General features: G+C 37.0%; 1 protein-coding gene across 8 annotated transcripts in view; it reads right to left on the bottom strand.

The window, feature by feature from the left end:
• Nucleotides 1-20,328, bottom strand: part of Alcam (activated leukocyte cell adhesion molecule) — a 185,647-nt gene that overhangs the window by 149,151 nt on the left and 16,168 nt on the right. For 3 of the 8 annotated variants that reach the window (XM_075964305.1, XM_075964283.1, XM_075964294.1), the window contains exon 2: nt 14,476-14,517. The exons of the other annotated variants lie outside the window; for them this stretch is intronic. In XM_075964305.1, the coding sequence (XP_075820420.1) occupies nt 14,476-14,517 (42 nt within the window). The remainder of the gene's footprint in view (nt 1-14,475; nt 14,518-20,328) is intronic. 8 annotated transcript variants of the gene reach the window in all.

Below are 20,328 nucleotides of genomic sequence, written 5' to 3' on the forward strand. Positions count from 1 at the left end.
GATTATCAGTGCCTCCCTGGTCCTCACTCTTGGTTTACATGTCTAACAACCATCCCTTATAAAGTCTGGTCTTATTATGATGTTTACTCAAATACCTCCATGAAAATAAGTGGCATCAATTTGAATGTGACTCAGAAATCATAGCTGCTGCAGGTTTTTCTTGAACTCAGTGATCTTGACCTTACTGCAATTTCCAGGAATTCAGTAAGGAACAGCAACTTTAAACTATAAAGTCACATTGTACCCCCTTTCAAAGAAAAATGATGGGAAATTTATTTTGTATATAAAGATACGCTACAATTTTATGCAAAGTAATAATTATCTCTTCAGTAATTACAGAACTCAGAGACCCAATACATGTTCTGGGATTCGATCTGAACAGAAGGTATCAACTGTTCAAGAAAATTTTGGTAAGGAAATGAATAAAGGAGTTATATTTGTAGGAACAATGATCAGAATAAATGGATAAATGGTACCTGAGAAAAGCAAAAACAAAAACAGAAGGTCTTATACTTTGGTGTCTAGGAACACAGAGCCCAGGGAAAATTCCAACTGTGACTAGCAGCTCTCTTTCTATACTAAATATAGGGAGCAGAAGAAGGTGAAGTTAAGATTAAATACAGTAGCAATATTGGATTTTATTGTGATTATATTCTTTTTTAAAATACACAACTTTTAATCCTTCATTTGTATTCTGGGGTTAGCCTTAAAATGCTAGATCCCCCTCACATTATGAGGAAGATGAGCTGTAAGACACCAAATTAACTTAGCAAAACAAAACAAATAGAACCACAAACTTGCAAAAAAAAAAATGGTCCAGTCCCTCACCATAGCAGTCTGCTGCCTCAGGACACTTGGATTGGTGGAACAAATGTGATCTCTCATTAAATTTCTTTTCTTTTTAATCTCATGGTAGAGAGTGCAAGCTGACAAAAAGAGGCACCTTTGCTTGACTGTGGGTTCAAGAAGTACAACCTCTCTGCTATTTCTGAACAGAGAATTAACTTCAATGCCTTTTGTACATTTACATTCTTAAACAACAGCTAGCTAACACACAAAGTACCCCATGTATGAAAGTGAAAACTCATTTAAAAATGGACAGCTAGTAAAGATTGCATTTTAGTATTACAACGAAGGACAACCCCTTCAACTTCATTATGCTGGGTCTTACCTTTAAAAAGACAAGTTAGAGACATTTTAAAACCATGCAGGATTTACAGTGGTGAGCACATGAGATGAATTTAAAGAACTGTGTGCGGAAGAAGGCGCATGGCTACATAGTAATAGGATGTCAGAATGAAGCACAGTTTGAAGTCTGAGTCAGCACAAATGCAGTACACAGTCAGGCCCTGCACAGCAGCAAAATGACTATATTTTGGTACATTTAACCATTAGGTCAACTATTTCTGTGAACCATTACAAACAACAACAAAAACTATCCCTCAAGAGAAACATGATAATAATTTCTCCAATACTAAACTGACTCATTAACAGACTTTCAAACACTGGCAAAAGGGAAAAAAAACGATAATCTACTTGTTGAAAGAGGATACGTAATGTGATAAAAGGATTCTTTTCACCGCGGTCAAAATGACAGCATGTCAGCAGAACAACCATGCATATAAATGGCAAAAAGAAGAAGTAACATTTATAGAAAGCACATTCTGAAAATGTTAACTGATTTGCATGCTTACCCACTTAACTCTCACAATGACTATGAACCAAGTGTAATAGTCTGTCCTGTTCCTTTAAGAGACACGTCCCGCCCACTCCCTCCCCTGTCTACCAAGGCAAGAAAATCTTCCTTCAGCTTCTAGTCTGCTAGCTTTCCTACTTTTTTTTAAATCTCTCTCCCGAAGAGGTAGTTTCTCTTCTCTCCTCTCTCCCCCTTCTCTGTTTCTCTCTCTCTCTCTCTCTCTCTCTCTCTCTCTCTCTCTCTCTCTCTCTCTGCCTTCTTCTGCTCTTCCCCCTTCCCCTCTTTCCCTTTTTCCTCCATACCCACTAAATAAATAAACACTTTCTCTGCACAGCGTGTACATCCGTCTCTGTCTTTCAGCCTACAGGGCTCCTCATGGGACTGACTGACCCCCAGGTCTCTCACCTACCAGGCAGCTTTGTGCCTGGGATCCGCTGCCCCTCATGGTGTGCTGCCCACTGCTGCCCCTTGGGGAAAGGTGCCGTTTTATTTTTACCATTACACCAAGTACAATTGTTTCACTATTTCCTGATAGAAGAAAAAACAAACAGACTAACAAACACTTTCAAGGTAGCAGAATAAGGAAGTGGTCAAGCCAATATTTGAGATGGGGGTCTGAAAAGAGAATTTAATCTTTTTTATTAACATCCATCCAGTTAACTCAATAATCATACTCCTCTGAATATAACGATTTTATACTAAATTTCAGCCATATTTTATATTCAGACCAAATTGGTAAAAAAAAAAAAAGTGAAATTGTCTCTGACTTCAAAGGTCTTAGAAACAATTTAAAAAATATCCCATGTTGAAATAGGAAGTGCAACACAGTGTTTGTGGTGTTATACTATAAAATGCCATAGGACATAACAATAGGGTAGCAGGGTTGGTTGAGATTCGGAGCATGGGAGTTATCAGAAAAACTTCAGAAAACATTACTAGACCTTCTGCTTCACAAGCCACATTTGTGTGTGTGTGTGTGTGGTGACTTCTGCTGTAGTCCGGACAAAATGGATTCATACATTCCAGGGTAGAGGCATGTGGATTAGAAATGTTAGGTAGGAGGAACAGAGATAAGAAATAAACAGAGAGGAACAGGGTAGTACTGGGAGGACAACTAGTGAATACTGCATACTGGATCTGCCCATGTTTAACTTTCACAGACTTTTATTCCCTAATACAAAAGGGAGGAAGAAGTCAAAAGACTGCTTTACTATGACAGAAAGGTCAATCAGACCTTCAATACTGGAGACATTAAGCCACTATTTCCTGAGTAAAGCATTTGATGTTTGGGGCAGAATGTGCAGTGAACACACCCAGACCAAGTATCCTGTAGGCAGCCACTCCCTATGTCAAACCTCCTATTTTAAAATGAAGGACCAGGAATAGGCTTGAATTCTCTGACCTTTGGTGGGGGTGGAGTGGATCCACCTCTATGGGCCATCTTAATGTCCAAAACATCAAGTAGCCACACCCCAAGTCAGGGTTTCTAGTTTATAGCCACACCTGTTGTGAACAACTTTGAAAGAGCAAAAATAAGCTCAAACTCTCTGAACTCCAGTCAAAATGGAACAAGCTCACATCTGTGCATCCTCACACTCCTGATGAGCTAGAGACTCAATGATGCCTCCCAGGCTCAAGTGAGGTGGGCAGAGGCATTGTGTGAGAGGGCCGGGTGACTCTGGGAGGAAATCAAGCAAGTTCACAAAAACTCATCCCTGGGGACCAAGGTGGTAAAGAGCAAGTGAACAATAAGAAATTAAGCCAAGAGAAAGAAGTGCCAGGGTTTTAATATAAATGGGGTCAATAATTCTAGACTTTAAACTAGAGGTAGGAGGCTACAGAAAACATGTTAAGCAAGATGTAACATCATCAGATTTAAATTTTCTAAACTCTTTCTGAAAATATTATGATCTATTACTTATAAATCATGAAAGAGAAACATGGAGGGACGAACTAGATAACAGAGCAGTTAATTCAAGAAATGATTTGATTGTAGTTTGACCTTGGAGTGATGACAGCATAAACAAACAAAGCAAATGAGATGCGAGTGGTAGTGAGGAGAAGAATAAGCAGAATTATCTGGATGACTGTCTGTACGATACGGTGGGTGGAAACAAGGGGAAAATAATTCAGGAGACTGCTCTACCCTGATGCACTACTGCACGGCTGCATTACCAGCTCTCACAAGGTTAAGTCAGGAGGAGGATAAATTCAAGGTCAGATCAGATTGTAATACATCGCAAAACCCTGGCCTAAAGACTGTAGGATGGTGGTCTACCTGCCTTTCCAGATAGCTAACAGAAAAACAATTGTGTGTTTTTTTTTTTTTATGAGTCTGCCGAACTGGATAGCAAAAAGACCATGGGACATCAACTCCACTCCAACAACTATAGGCAACTGAGTAAAGCTAGGAGCAGGAAAGGGACTCCTCACTAGGGAAGACCACACCAATTCATCAGTTGGTTAATTTTCTAGTGCCAAACAATCACCACTGAAATCATGCATGCAATTAATCTTATTGACTGCAACGGGTTACATTTAGAAATAAATGCATGCAATAATAATTGATGAAAAAGGAGGTCATAAATTGGAAGGAGAACTGAAAAGTGTTTATAGGAGGGCCTGGAGAGAGGGAAGGGAAGGTCAAAGCAGCTAAATTATAATCTCACGATTAAACAAACAAACACATACGCTAAAACAAACAAAAAACGGTTACATGAGACTGAGGATATAGCTCATTGAATAAAGCACTTGCTGGACAGGCATGAAGACTAAAGTTTGAATCCCCTGTATCCACTTAACAAGCCAGACATATCTGGTAGACATCTATGATCCCAGAACTTGAAGGCAGAGACAAGCATTCTTGAGAGCTAAACTAGATGGAAATGGCAGGCCTCTGATTCCATGAGAGAATCTGCCTCAATAAACAACTGATTATTGAACAAATTATATATGTATTATATACAGTTATACCTTTTAATAAAACATATATAATTTTATATGTTACAATTATATATAATCCAAGATAAACTATATTCATATCTATATATGAAAATTCATTTTAATATAACCTCTGATCTAATTTTTCATTACTCTCTCTCAATTTTGTTAATGGAATAAGTAAGAATTGAAATGTATGTAGCTCTATCAATATCACAGAGCTACTATAAGACAATGCCAGCTGGATAGAATGTATGAAAGAAAACATTAAGGAGAAACAAAATGTCACAGTGCTTGAAGATGTCCAAGAGTTCTGGTAGTGTTCTAAAAGTCACTCCAAGATAGTCCAAGTAATTTATTCCTCAGTGAAAAAAGTAGCAAGGACATTTTGAAGGACAGAAGTCACAGACAGGGCACCAACGCCAGTTATGGCTTTCACATACTGCCAGCTGTTCTATAAAGTGCTATCTTGCATGACTGAGATCCTGAAAATGCTGTACAGCTCTCCAGAGAGAGCATAAGATGCAGCCAGTGATATTTTTACCAAGTTTATTCAATGAGAGCAAGTTAGGTGTCTCAACATGCTCATCACATGTGGCCTAGACAGAAGTGCAGCTCTTATAGTGTTCTGAGGAAGTGCAACCATAAATTTCCAAGGCCAGAGACACAACAAAGGTAAAAACCAACCAACCAACAACAACATGACCAACCATGTTCAGTTCCAGGGAGCCTAAATCACGGGTCTTCACTTTGGTCAGGAAATAAGGATTCTTTAGGTAAGATGAAAATTTTCCAAAAAATGAAGTATGAAGTACAAAACGCTGTTGTCCTAAAATCAGAAAATTCTATACACACTCCTCAGCCTGTGTTTGGAAGTAAATAAAAGGAAACCAGAAACTGTGTATAGTTAAAGATAGACAACAAGCACTGATAGCAAGTTCCCCGGAACTAGCTCTGACATAGGAAACTGACATTTTTTCCAGTAATAGCTTTATTCTGTAAGAAAGCAACCTGCTGACTAACCCCAAAGCCATGGATTGGACAGCCATGCAAACATTTATGTGTTCTCTATTAAAACCATAAGGGTGGGCATTTTGAATTAAAGTGTCTGTATATAAATTAGTTTTTATTTTACTACAACCCCTTATATTTGATAGAACTATACATCTTCTTAGAACCCAGTTTTATTTTTTTTTTGTCTGTTTTCTCTTTTGAGACTTTTTTCACTTTAAGTAATCTTATAAATGAATGGCAAATGTTTTATGTTCGTTATAGCTTTGCTGCAGTGATAAAGACACATTAGTAGACTTTTTAGAACAGTCATCTTCTAGTACCTACTACTGTGTTATCCCTCCAAATGCATTCTATGCACACATGACACACTAGCATCATAGACATCTCTCTCACATAAACATTAGATCTCTTCATTCCTTTGCTTCGGGAAATTTGATGTGTTCCTTATATATCCAAAGAAAATTCAAATCCACCTTCATTGTAATTATAACTCTGTTGTATTTGTCTATCGCTGCACTGATGTAGCCCAAATTAAAAAAAAAAAAAACCAAACCCAGAGACCGATAGAGACCGATATAGGGTTCAAGCTGAAGATCTGAAAAGTAAAGCAGTCAACCACACGAGAGACCTTTTACCTCTACCAAATCTTCAGACCAAAAGGGAGAGATGCTGTCTCCAGGAATCCTCAGACTCCACACTCCAGTGAGCTCCTGTTTCTTCCTCTTTATACTGCTCTCTCTGCCCAGCCATTTCGCTTCTGTCTCCACTTCCCTAGTGCTGTGATTAAAGTGTGTGACTCCCAAACACTGGATTAAAGATGTGAAACACAAACGCGTGGATCTGTTTCTGGATAGCTCCTGTGTAGCCCAGGGTGGCCTTGAACTCAGAGATTCCTCCCTCTCTGTCTCCTGAGTCCTGGGATTAAAGGTGTGTGCCATCACTCCCTGGCCTGTATGGCTGACTAGTGTGGCTGCTTTGCCCTCTGATCTTCAGGCAAATCTTATTTATTAAAACACAAATAATATGCCTCTATACACTGACATCTGATTTTTCTACAGAAACACCACCTCACAAATAAAGTTGTACAAAAGTATATTGAAATTAACTTCCCTGAAAATGTGCTATGCATCCTCAGGTCTAAATTGAATTGAATTTTTTTCCTAGAGTGTACTAAACCCTAGAGCAGTTTTTTCCCATTCCAGCTGTACCAGGGGTTGCCCGACTCATCCCACTTAGAGCAAATCTTTCTCTTTTAACTTCATATGTGTTTCTTCAAAGGCATTTGTCTATGACTCTGTTTCTGTTAACAATTGTGTTATAAGTCACCAGAACTATGCCTAATCTATTTATATTTCTTCTCCCCTTGCCTAAATTGGGCATGGTGCTTTGCATAAGGTAGGCATTAAAAATTCTAAATTGAACTAAATAATATTGTATGAATGACATTCTAGGGCATGACTAGTCCATCTTAGGCCTAAGTACATTAACACCTTAATTACTAGGCCATTACCCTTCTCAATCATTACAAATTTTCTTTAAAAAGTAATGTGCATATTGAATTCAATTCATGTTTCCTTTTGCTTTCCTGCAACAAAAGATTATAATTACTAGGAGTCCTATGATGATCAAATATACATTGCAATAAAGAAAAACTGTGGACATGTTCCTTAGTCAATGGCAAGCCTGCTCTGTGTTAATCACAGAGATTGCTGACTTGGTTTTACTCTTAATTATATGAAACATAGCAGATAACCATCAATTCTCTCATATTACAGAGGACAGTAAGGCTATAGATGGATTAAGTGATATTTTCAACTTCCTATTAACTACTAGAGAAGAAAATAAAAATTATATATTTGACTATAGAATTGACACATTTTAAACTACCACACAGCCCTGCAGGTCTGCAAGATTGGAATAATATGCAAATGCATATAAAGATGGCAAAACAATTTCATATCTGTATTCACTAGTCAACCCAGGCAGAAATTAATGCTAGAAAGAAACATTGGATAGATGTATTCCTTTATACTGTCTAGACAATTCTTAGCCTAAACTGTAAAATATTGCTATCAGAGGTTCATTTAAAATACGACCTTCATTGATGCATATCACACATCATTCACTCTATGAAACAGTTAACAATGAATTGACTTCATCAATAGAGCACTGAGCTATCTTTATACATATTTTACAAAGGAAGAAACAAAGCAGAGCTATCATATATCCATATATATATTTCAGACTTTTATTCACATACTCTCTTAATGTTTTGCCAGCATGTTGAAGTAGGAAAAGTTTCTGAATGAAATACATGCATCATTTGCTTTGTGCTCATACTGACTTCTAGCCCATATGTAAGTCACTTTCCCTCTGAAGAAGGTAGTGCTGCAGATTGTCAGTCATCCCAGATGGAAAAGAAAAAATATGGGATTTTTAAAAGTCCAAATCTAAATCACAGTTTGTACTTTTTTAAAACATAATCCATGCCACAGAATTAATATTTACATACATTCAATCAAATGACTATGGATCATTAAATTTTACTGTTGAGTAGAAAATTACTGTATTTCATTTTAGCTCTTTCATTTTGACTTTTATCTCTCTCCTCTGTTGGTTTTTCAAACCTGTAACACATAGCAATCTCTATGTTCTTTGCTCTTTTCTTTAATTTTATTTAGATAACATTTATGGCTTAGCTGTTAAAAGCTAGGCTCAAAACCAAAACTATGTTCTTCTCTTTAGCCTCAGAAGCTCTCTGCTGACAGATGACAAGAGAACCTTTAAAGACAACAAAGACTGGGGTCTGATCAGCCCCAGTCAAGTGACTAGCTGGCGCCTCTAAACTATAAGTAGCATACATTTCCCCATGGGTTTTTTACTCATGTTTTTTGGTAAAATAGGTTCTGTATGAAAATATTTCCTAAAATGAAGAGTTTCATGATACAGAAACCATTCTGATAATTAAAGGAATTATATCATAAAGACATCTTTGCATGATGCCTGGCACACCATTAATCATCAATAGATCATATCCATTTCTTCTTTTGTCTCTGCTATTATTTCTCCTTGTCCAATTGTAGTCACTATGTTGCTTATGTCTCTGTGGTCTGTGACTGCTACCGAAGGCTCTGCTCCTGGTATTGGCTTACTACTACCATTGCTGCTACTTCTGCTGCTCGTGCCTTTATTTATACTCGGGCTAATGCATTTTCTTCTAGTAATTGGGGCATCCAACTGAACTGGAATTTGAAATGTCTTGTGGAACTGGGAAATGCCTCCTTAGTACTCTCACTTCCTCTTAATGACATAGTTAGTTCAGCTGGGTTATCCTAGATCCCTAAATCTTTAAAAAAAATTAGCCACTTGACAAAAATACTGCAATATATTTATTCAGATCGGGGACTCTGGGTCTCTGGTCCTTTCCCTTCCTGAGATCGCTCTCTGACAGGCTGATGTCTTGTAAGATATGCATTAAGGTTTTCCATTAACATGAATATTTGAAAGCTTATATAACAAAAATATCATTCAATATTGTATGATGATAACTAACTCTAATATTGAGTTAGGAGAAGAAGGGTACATGAGTACTGAGAATTGTAGTGATAAACAAAATGTTAAATTCCATTAGCAATTCTATAATGAAAAATATTGGGTTTTCCTCATGTACAAATGTCAGTGGAATAGTGAAAAAATAATTAACTTTTCATAACCATTTGAACTTTAAAGTGCCCAATAATCATTTTTAGGATTTGTTCCTTGTGGAAAGCCCTTGGGTGAAGGAGGCTTTCGCCTACCATTTTTTCATACACGAAGTGCCTAAAGCATGGAGATAAGGCAGTTTAACAGTAGCCAAAATGTAATTAGATTTCTCAGTCTAGGCGTTGCTAAGATGTTGTTATGTCAATTGAAGCCTACCTGCCTCTGACAGGCAAACAGAATACAGGGGTCAACATTTATATTTATTAGTGAATTAACACCACTATTGATAGCATTCCAAGTTAGCAGAGCCTGATATCAATACTTTGGGTGGGCAAACACACATGCATTGCCCTCCTCTGCACACAGGTAACACTAACACACTAAGTGGACAAAAATTCTTATGTTCCCATTAATTTTGAACCAACTAATCCTCTGAGGAGTTTTATAGGGAATGCCACATTAGACTCTTCCTCCTTTCTCAACTAGACCGCACATCTTTGTGATTTTTCTCCCAGCCTGCCCAACCAGTGTTTCTCATTGTGTTAATTCTGGGTGACCCAGATTGACAATCTTAGAGACCGAACCTGCCAGTGGTATAGCCCACTCACTGTTAAGGTGCCCCCATAACATCCAAAGGTGACTATTAAGATACAATAAATGCAGTATTTTAAGGTTACCAATATCAAATTCAAAATCATGTGGTTACCTCTATTTTAAAAATAAATATCAATGTGATTATGCACTTCCTACACCCAGAAAATCTTCCAATCTAAACTATCAATTCTGGCAGGTACATATGCTGAGCTGTAGCATTCATAGCATTCTGGGGAGGGAAACTGGCAGTGAAGGGTCTCAGCAGTAAGGTAGGGAAAGTGGTACATGATGATCCCTTGTGCCATCCATTACAACTTGCTGTGAACCCTAAAACTTCTCTAAAAATAAATTATTAAACGTATTGATCTGGCCTGAATTCATAGCATTCATACACTTCCCACTGGCAATGTATGACATAATAGTTACTCATGCTTAGGACAGGGAAGTCTTAGTGTGACAATTTTTGACATATTTCTCAATAACAACAAAAATTTCCACTGAGTATACATGTAGTCATTGGATAATCTAACTGAAGTTTCTTACTTGCCTTTGGTATAATGGGGAAATCTCGTAAAATTCCCAAGTCTTATTACAGTCACTTGGTTTCGATGACTTTTGTCATTACTCCCATCACAGGATCACACAGTCATTACTGTTTCTCTATTCGTCTCATTTAAGCAGTGGTTCTTAATCATAGCTACACTAAGAGTCTGTGGAAAAGTTTCCAAAAAGTACAAAAGGCAGAGTCCTAGACCTAGGGATTATTACTTAATTGACTAGTGATATTTGGTCAAATACACATGACTAGGTAGTTAGAGCAAAAACTGGTCACTGGTTTACCTAAGATATCAAAAATAAGTAAATTAGTTTTTTCACTTGACCATGGAAACTTCAACCCCATTACATAGAAACCTTCACTTGAAGAGTTCTTCAGATCTGTTTAGGATTGATTCTTTCCCTCTGTATATATTCCAAGAGCCTTTTGCTCAACTCCATAACATGGCTAAGATCTTTTCAACATTCTTCTTACTTCTGTATCATAGTTTCAAATGTATGTTACAAAGGGATATTAATAAACTCATTATAGAAGTGTAAATGATACATTGTGTCAGAGCATTCTATTATTTTAGACTACTTTAAGATGCCAAGTAAAATTTAAAATTCACCAAAGTATCTGTATATGTATGTATTGTTTTATATATGTGTGTATATACAATATACATTTTATGTAGAAGCAATATGTATAGACATAAATATTATATACTTTAATTTGCTATTCGTAAATAAAATGACATCTAGAATATTTAGATACTTGAACTGCAAAGGCAGTTTTGAAAGCCTAATTAGAAAGAAAATAAAAAAATCTGTTTTATAGTGGCAGAATAAAAGCTCTCAAATATCTCCAAAAGTGGTAACTCCATCACAGTATTGAGGATTTGAAATAGGAATATTTGCTTTCCCATTCTTCTTTTGATTATTTAAGTTTGCCTGCAAAGTGTTTTATTACCTTATACAGAATATTGTAGCTACTCCTGTCAGTTGCTACAATTTAAAACGGAGTAACATGCAAAATCATCATAAAAAAGAAAGACAAAACAGGTTGGGGTTCTTTTAATTGCAGAGTAATTTTACAATGGGCCAGGCTTTGCCTTCTATTCCTGGCACTGCAATACTAGTAGATAAATAAAAATAAAGATAGTAACAAGTCATTGACAGAGAAGTAGTGGCAATGAGAAGGAGGGTGAGGAGATCAAGGACAAATCCAGCTCCTCTTCAGAGCAGTTTTCACACAAAGGAATGCAGGCTGTCTGATAAGCAAGTTAATTTTAGCCATTAGTAAGTGAGAGAGCTCTGTGTTCTCAGGCCCACGGAGAATGCTGAAAAAGAGCCAAAGTTTGGCAAACAGAGTAAGTCTTGTTGTCTTTGTATAAGCAGCTCGTTTATATTTTCCAGGGAAGACAGGTTTTTTTTTTCCTTACTGTTTGGGTCATTAGGAAAAGACAACCTAAGAAATTAGCCTAAAATCATAAATCTATCAAGATATAACACTAAATCATAAAGATGATAAAAATATTTACTACAGACATTAACTCAGTATAGTCTTTGGCTTATTCCATTAGGTTTATTGTTTGTTTTCCTAGTGAAACCCAATAAGACATTTGAAGGATCGCAGACCATGAGCATAAGCAGGTTAATAAGAGCGTGCCTATGCGACTGTGAGCTTGTTTTGCCTGTGGACAGTCCTTACTCAGTTATTAAATTATTTCAGCAGGCTATTGACATAGATACTAACGAATACCACTCTGACAACTTCTGGAGTATAATTTATTTTTTCAGATCTACAATATTTAAAACGAAAAAATACTGTAAAGGTAACAATGAACTACCCTAAAACAGGTGGGCAACAGGAGTTCAATTTCCGTTGAAGCTAAATTGGAAAAGCAAACACATATTAACTGAAATATTCTGAATGCAGTGATGGGTGCAAACATGACCTGACTAATGTCCATTTATCTGAATAACTTTTTTAGAGCTTGAAGTACATAGAGTTTTGAAATAAAAAAGGTGGCAAGTGCAAGCAGTATTTTTTCAAGTCTTTTGCTATCTCCATTTTAATGGGCTTTCAGAATCGTATAAGAAATCCACATTTGGCATTGCACTTGTACGTACTGAGAGTAAACTGCCCATAGTCACATAAGAGTCATAAACTGAAGAGATGAAAACTGGAACAAGCCAAAAGTAGGAAGATTTTAAAATAAAAAATAGGCTTACAAATCCTAGAAGGCTTTTCTTTTTTCCACCCTGTCCCTTTGGCAGAATGAACTTGAGAGGAAATCCTCAGTACTAAAAGAAATTGAAGACATGAATTAATAATTATCAAAATTTGGTAAATGTGACCAACTTCTTTATAAATACCTTTCCAAAACATGCTGTGGCTAATGGCTTAGAATGCAAGGGACTGGACGAGGGCAGAAGCAGTAAAAGAGGCTTTCATAGCAGGGACACAATTTACACACTGAACACAAGTGCAGTCATTTCAGCAGGCACGCTGTTATCCATCTTAATTATTGCAATAAATGAACCACTGGGCATCCCATTTCAAAGATTATCGAAGACCGGATGTTTACCAAAGACCAGAAGGAAAAGTTTTATGTTAAATTAAAGCAACAGCTAAATTAGAAATGAGGCCGAAAAGCTGATGAAATATTTTTACTGAGTAAACTGGGAGCCTTCGTCTTTGAACACTGTATTTATTTGACCTTGTTATCGATAATTTTGTTAAGTTATACAGCTAAACAATACACAGATATGAGACTGGATTTATAGAAAATGTCCTCTCTTAGTGGCAATAACTAGACAGGTGTGCTTCATAGTGTGCTTTGACTAGTGAAGAGTCAACTAGAGTCTGTGCCTCCTCACACAGCTGCTCTCCCAATGTGCCCAGGACGAGTCTTATCTGCAGCACATGGACAATTCTAGAAATGCAAATTCCCCACCTCGAAGCCAGAAATAGTGAATGGGAACTCTAGGGATTGGACCAAAAAGTCCATTTGAACAAGCTCTGTGGTCATTCTAATGTATGTCCAGGTTTGAGAACCATCAGACTAACACATTATAAGGTAAATATATATATATATATATATATATATATATATATATATATATATATATTCTTCGCTCATCTCTGGACAGAAGCAACCTATCCAGCACGTTGGCTGAATTGCAGTAGTTGCTCAAAATACATTCTTAGTACTGTCAGTCTCATGAGGTATTCCAAATCATTGTTGGTATTTTGGTGTACTAGCAAATAAATTTCATTGGCACCATATTTTTCAGCTGTTCTAAAACGTTCAATCTAAATGATTTTTTACTTGCAGTTAGAATAAAATTACATGTGGGCAAACGACAAAGGAAAAGGAACGGACACCAGGTGAGGCTTGGAGAAGGAAGACGCTGTGGTCTCACTTAATTTTAGTCCGACTTGATACTACAGGTGATTATCCAAAGCATTGTCATGTCTTCCACGGGAGAATTTAACTTAACATTGCTATTTGGACTCTGTGTTCTTTGTCTTTGATTCTGTCTCTGCGGATTAAGCCCACAACCACTGTACAGCATGTTTTTGCCTCCCTTTCAGACTTAACCGGGCTTCACTCATTTAAATTCTCTTCCTCCCCTTTTGCTAGCCACTTGCCTCATTTTCACCCCAGACATTTTTTTTATCTTTTAAATATTGCATAAGTACAAAATCACCTAGCTACTTAATCGAAACCCTGCTGCGCCCTGTTCTCTGCTGTAGTATACTCCAGAAGTTTCTTGAGCTGCTGCTCTCCTGAACATCTTCAAAGCAGACCTTAGTCTTACTCATTTTATCCAGCACAGCAGTCCTACTCAGGGGCTGCCTCACAACTGTCAGTTAAGCTTCTTGCCTTGCCAGTCTTTCTCCAGATTCTCTCTTGAGCTTTCCTTGGACTTTTGTAGAAAGCTACCCAACTGTCCCTGCTTCATTCCCAGTTCATTGGTCTTACCTGACACACCTGAGTCAAGCTGAGTCAATGAGAATCCTTTCCCTGTGAATTTAAAATCAGAATTAGCCAAAAACAGGTTGGTTACTGTTTTGAGTGACAACAACAACGAAAAAAGCCAATTAAATTTAAGTATGAATAGCTGTCATTTTCCTTTATGATCAAGAAAGGATTGTACACAGAAAAATAGAAGATAAATATATAGACAACTGATAGATAAAGAATGAATTCTAAGAGGGGGGGAAGAGGAAGCTGACGCTGCTCCTGCCCTCATTTCTGATTCGGTCACTAGGCAGCCTTCTACCTTCTATAGCTTCTCTCACTTATATGTTTTTCATTAACATAACTATGGTGACAAATTAGGAAAGATCTCTGTGGAACATGGTAAATAATATAAGTTCATATTTACTTCACCAGTTACGAAAAGCCTATTTTCTGCATTAAGAAAAAGTGCCACTTTATAAAGCAAGGCCATTGTGAGGGGTTCAGCAGAGACAGTTGGCTACATCTGTAAACTGCACTAATAATTTTCCATGATGTAGGGAATAGCTTGATGCAATTTGTATATAGCAGCAGTTGGTATAAAGTTGATATAAAGTGGGAAAGGTACGGTATTACCTAAAACCAATTTTGTTTTGACAGTGAATCTAGACGTGGCTGCAGAAGCTCTGGAAGCGTCGTTCTAAGAGGATACTCTGTAATTCTAAACTATGGAACATTATTTCCATCTGTGCCGTGAGGAATTTGATATATGCCTCATTTCTGTTTTGTTTTTCATTTATTTTTTTATTATTTATTTATTTATTAAAGATTCCTGTCTCCCCCCCGCCACCACCTCCCATTTCCCTCCTCCTCCCCCAATCAACTCCCCCTCTCTCATCAGCCCAAAGAGCAGTCAGGGTTCCCTGCCCTGTGGGGAGTCCAAGGACCTCCTACCTCCTTCCAGGTCTAGTAAGGTGAACATCCAAACTGCCTAGGCTCCCACAAAGCCAGTACGTGCAGTAGGATTTTATTTATTTATTTTTTTTGTAATTTTTTTTAATTTATTTATTTATTAAGGATTTCTGCCTCCTCCCCGCAACCGCCTCCCATTTCCCTCCCCCTCCCCCATCAAGTCACCCTCCCTAATCTGCTCTAAGAGCAATCAGGGTTCCCTGACCTGTGGGAAGCCCAAGGACCGCCCACCTCTATCCAGGTCTCCTAAGGTGAGCATCCAAACTGCCTAGGCTCCCCCAAAGCCAGTACGTGCAGTAGGATCAAAAACCCTCTGCGATTGTTCTTGAGTTCTCAGTATTCCTCATTGTACTGACAAGCTCCAAAATTTTCTCTTAAATTCAGGTCTACAAATCAGCATGGAAGGGAGGAGTCTCAGGGAATCTCTGACACCTCAGTCAATGTAAACTATTACAGCAAGGTGGAGACCTGCCCAGGGACGAGCTGAAGGGGAAAGGGCAGACTGAGAGAAGTGTGGGCAGTGGGTATTTATCCGGAACTGTGGGGCAGTGTTTTCCAGACTGGAGCAGACACAAGCCTTAGGACACCTAAGCTGACCTCAGCTCCCTCCCACCCCACATCCATTTTGTGTAACACGATCTCAGGTGTCAACACACAGGAAATGAGACATGCATCATGGGCAGTCATGGATAAAAAGAATGGAACAAAGCACAGCCAAGCTACTGCCCCAATACTCTGTACTTTAGAGTGGCTTCATTTATCTAAGAACTAAATCCGAATTCTCTCACCTGTTTGTTTTCCATGTAACCTCTTATCGTAGTATTTACTTAGAGCACAAAAGCTGGCTACTGGCTCGGAACTCTTGAGAAATGAACTGATCTCTTTCGTAAAAACACATGCACCATTTGCCCTAGTAGTAGTTAGACTTGTTTTGTGATTTGGACAGACTCATAAGGCCTGGGGACACATGCCATTCAGCTCATAAACTGAAAGTTTATTTATTTATTTTTTTTTGTTTTTTTTTTTTTTGAACTCAAATCAGTCCTGCTTCAACACTTGATGAGTGAGGTCAATTAAAATAATCCAGGATTGTGGTTTACTTCCCTGCAGGTGTTAGCTGCATTTTTAAATTTTAAAAAGTACAAGTTTACACCTTGTCTTAATTTTATTATCTTTCTTTCTGATATCTTTTTTGTTCTGCTTCTTAGTTGTTTCTTTATAAACATGTTGACATATATTTTAATGTCTAATAGCTTTTAAATTAGCTTTTTCCTACCTGTGAACAAAATGTCAGACACAAAAGAAGGATCAGAAACCAGGACAATTTGGAATTCTTAATCCCAAAATATATTCTAAAACTATGAAGCCATTACTCCAAAAGCCTATCATCTGAGAATCATTTCATGAGTGCTGTTTCTACAAGATCAGAGACAATAGCCATGCAGAGACCGAGGCACGGTGGAGCCTCTCTGAATTCTGTGCGTTATGCAAATATTTCATGTGAATTTAAAATAAATGAAAATCAACACTGTTGTTCTGAGACTTTCTAGATGTCATGGTATTTAGCTCAGTGACACTGTTCCAGTGAATCTCCAGCAAAGAAGAGAGGCATAATATTTTCCATGTTTTAAGCAGCAACTTAGAATAACAGAAATATTTTATACTATAGATAGCTAAACTTTGAAATAATTACATTTTTTTTCTATATCCACTGTGGTGAGGAGTATTCTTGAAAACCCTTAAGCTTGCTACACTTTTGAAGGGCAAGTTATCAAACTCAACAGAAAATTATTACAACAATAATAATGTTAGTATTGTCTTTTCCTCCTAATTAGTGATTGCCTATATCTGAATGAACTTATGATTGTGATTTGAATAATCTAAATTGAAAGTCATATTTCCTATGGAAATGAATAGTAGGTTTCTTTTATTTTTAGATGTTATGATTTTCTGTGTGTTTTTGTTTATAATGTAGAAATACAGTTCTAGAAGGTACTGGAAAGCAAATAAGCCCAAACCTGGACAATGTATCTTGATGTGTAATATAGTTTATTGTAAACAATGTCTCTCAAACACTGGCTCTCAGAATATCTTAAGTTAGGCACACGATTAAACAATATTAAGTAATTTTACTTACATCAGGAATTATCAGAATTCAATTGATTAGAGAATTGTTAAGTGAGTGTAAGCATACACCATCTACTAATTGATTTGATCAAAGTCTAATAATTAAGACTGCATGAACTGAAGGAAAAATTCTCTAGAAATAGTGTGACAGAAACATGTAAAATAATGTCCTCCACAAAGCGTGATCTGCTTCCAGCCTCAGAAGTCAAGGATAGTGAAGCTTGAATCCGTGTTTCCTCAGTTTTCTCTCAAGTCCTTTTCGTACCATAGCATATAGACTTACATTAATATATCTGGGCTCTACTGTTCACAATTTGGTGATGTTTTGTCAGTTAAATGTTTATGCACAAATCATTTAACCCATCAACCAAAAAACAATCTAAGCAACCTCATCTTACGTGACTGATACCTGAATACAATAAAAATGGAGAATCACTTTAATTCTGTCTGTAAGTTTATTATAAGTCAGAATCTTATCACATATCTTAAGAAAGGAAGGAAAAAGAATTAACAAACAAAAAGGTGTACAGTTGTCACCAAATCTTTAAAAAATCATATCTACTTTTGTGTCCTGGTTTCTTAATTCACATTAAGTTCATTAGTACTAGAGACAATATATCTGTCTACAGTTTTGGTGGTAGTACCTTTACAATATTGTTTATATTAGCAGTTTAAATAATAAACAATGAAATACTATGATCATATGAAAGATTTTAGAGTGAAAAATGATCGCTAGCTATTCCCAGGTATCTTTTACAGAGATAACCATTTGGGTGAGTATGAGCAAGAAACATGTAATGAATTTGTTTATGAATGTGTTTCATTCTTTGTTTAGTATCACCAAATATATGCACATAATTCTGCCACTCTGCTTTTCTTACTTTTAAATATCTTAGTAAATAAAGACAAACAAAATTATGACAATAAAATTTTCTACCTTGCATGGATCCCCTCTTTTTCTATTATGGTTGAGCACATTGAATATCTAACCTCTCTTTAGAAGGCCTATTATACTAAAAAATTCTCCTTAAGATGTTAATAACAATAGAAGCAAAACCAACAATAGCCAGCATTCCCAGGCTTGTCCTGTTTGTGTTTACTTTGCTAATCACTTTCCAAACATTATCTCACCCCGTTCTTTCAACAAAAGTCTCCAGTAATTGCTATTATTCTTTCCTCTGCAGATAAGAAAAGAAACCTAGAGGCAGCATGGGGATCTGCCAAATTATGTAACTTGTTTTAATTTTTTTCTTTTTCTTTTCTTTTATACAATCTTTAATAAAGTCATTTCATTCATATTAAGTAAGTCTTATTTTTTTATTGAAAATGTTTTTTCATACAACATATACCGTTGACTGTTTTAACTCCCAGAACTCCTTCCAGAACCTCCCCACTTCTACCCCCAATCAACTTCACACCTTCTTCATCCCTTTCTTTAGAAAACATTTCGCAGTGGGTTTTTGATCCTACTGCACGTACTGGCTTTGGGGGAGCCTAGGCAGTTTGGATGCTCACCTTAGGAGACCTGGATAGAGGTGGGCCGTCCTTGGGCTTCCCACAGGTCAGGGAACCCTGATTGCTCTTAGAGCAGATTAGGGAGGGTGACTTGATCGGGGGAGGGGGAGGGAAATGGGAGGCGGTTGCGGGGAGGAGGCAGAAATCCTTAATAAATAAATAAATAAATAAATAAATAAATAAATAAATAAAAAGAAAACATTTGACCGTGAAGCCTCTTGAGTTTAAACCTTCAATAGTCAGAGATCCATAGGGTGTGGTGGTGAAAACCATTTGTAATATAATCATTAAGTTAGAAATGAGCTCACTCTATAGATCAAAAGAACAAGCAAGAAATGCATGGTTTCTTCATTCAAAATAAGTTTTCTTAAGCAAATATTTCTGTAGTCACAAGGATTTAGGTTCAATGGCTCAAAATCCAAGAAAAATCTGCAGAATTAGAAATTGTAATCCGTTGTTCTTGCTTTTTTATCATATATAATGGTGCCTGATCTTTCTTTGAAAAACAACAAACTAAGTGAAGGGACTAGCTTCTGCTTTGAGCAACCACGTGCCTTTTATATGTTAGCAGCCACTGATCCTTTCTTCTCCAGGTCTCTTTCCTTACAGACACGTATTCTGAATGTTTAATCAATCAGTTGTGTTCTTTCTTTGCAAGTCAATTACAATTTTTTTTTCAACTTCAAGTAAACCATACTGCATTCAATAAAGCACTATACTACAGTCATAGGAAAAGTTTCTTTAGCAAGAGTTAGAGGTGCATGTCAGTAAATGCAACTCTAAAGCACTGTGAAAGAGGACTGTCCAGACCAGCTTTCAGCTGCATAACAAGCCCTTCTCTTAAACAGAAAAAAAAAGGCAATCATAAAAGAAACCTAGTTTTAGCAAGGCATAGGGGAAAGCTTACTCTGTTCCTTGTCTAACCTAATTTCACACTCTGCTTGTATCATATTTTTTATTTCAATGTTTCAATTATTTTATTTACGGTCCACTATCACTGGGGATCTCAATCTGCAAAGTGTTACATGGTTAGCTCTTAATAATGCATAGTTATGAGGACAAATAATGCACAAATAATACGGAACAGAGATGATGAAGTGATTATTTCTATATGGCAGTGATCAAAATCACACAATTGTCATGGAAGAGAGCCAACCATGCAGCAGTCTAATATAACCATTGAACGAGGGAATACTTACAGAAGCAAAATACATAGTGACTAACCCAACTCCCATAGAGAACTAAGGCCAAGCCTTCCGT

The sequence above is a fragment of the Microtus pennsylvanicus genome, chromosome 1 (genome assembly GCF_037038515.1).
Source record: "Microtus pennsylvanicus isolate mMicPen1 chromosome 1, mMicPen1.hap1, whole genome shotgun sequence".
Lineage (NCBI taxonomy): Eukaryota > Metazoa > Chordata > Mammalia > Rodentia > Cricetidae > Microtus > Microtus pennsylvanicus.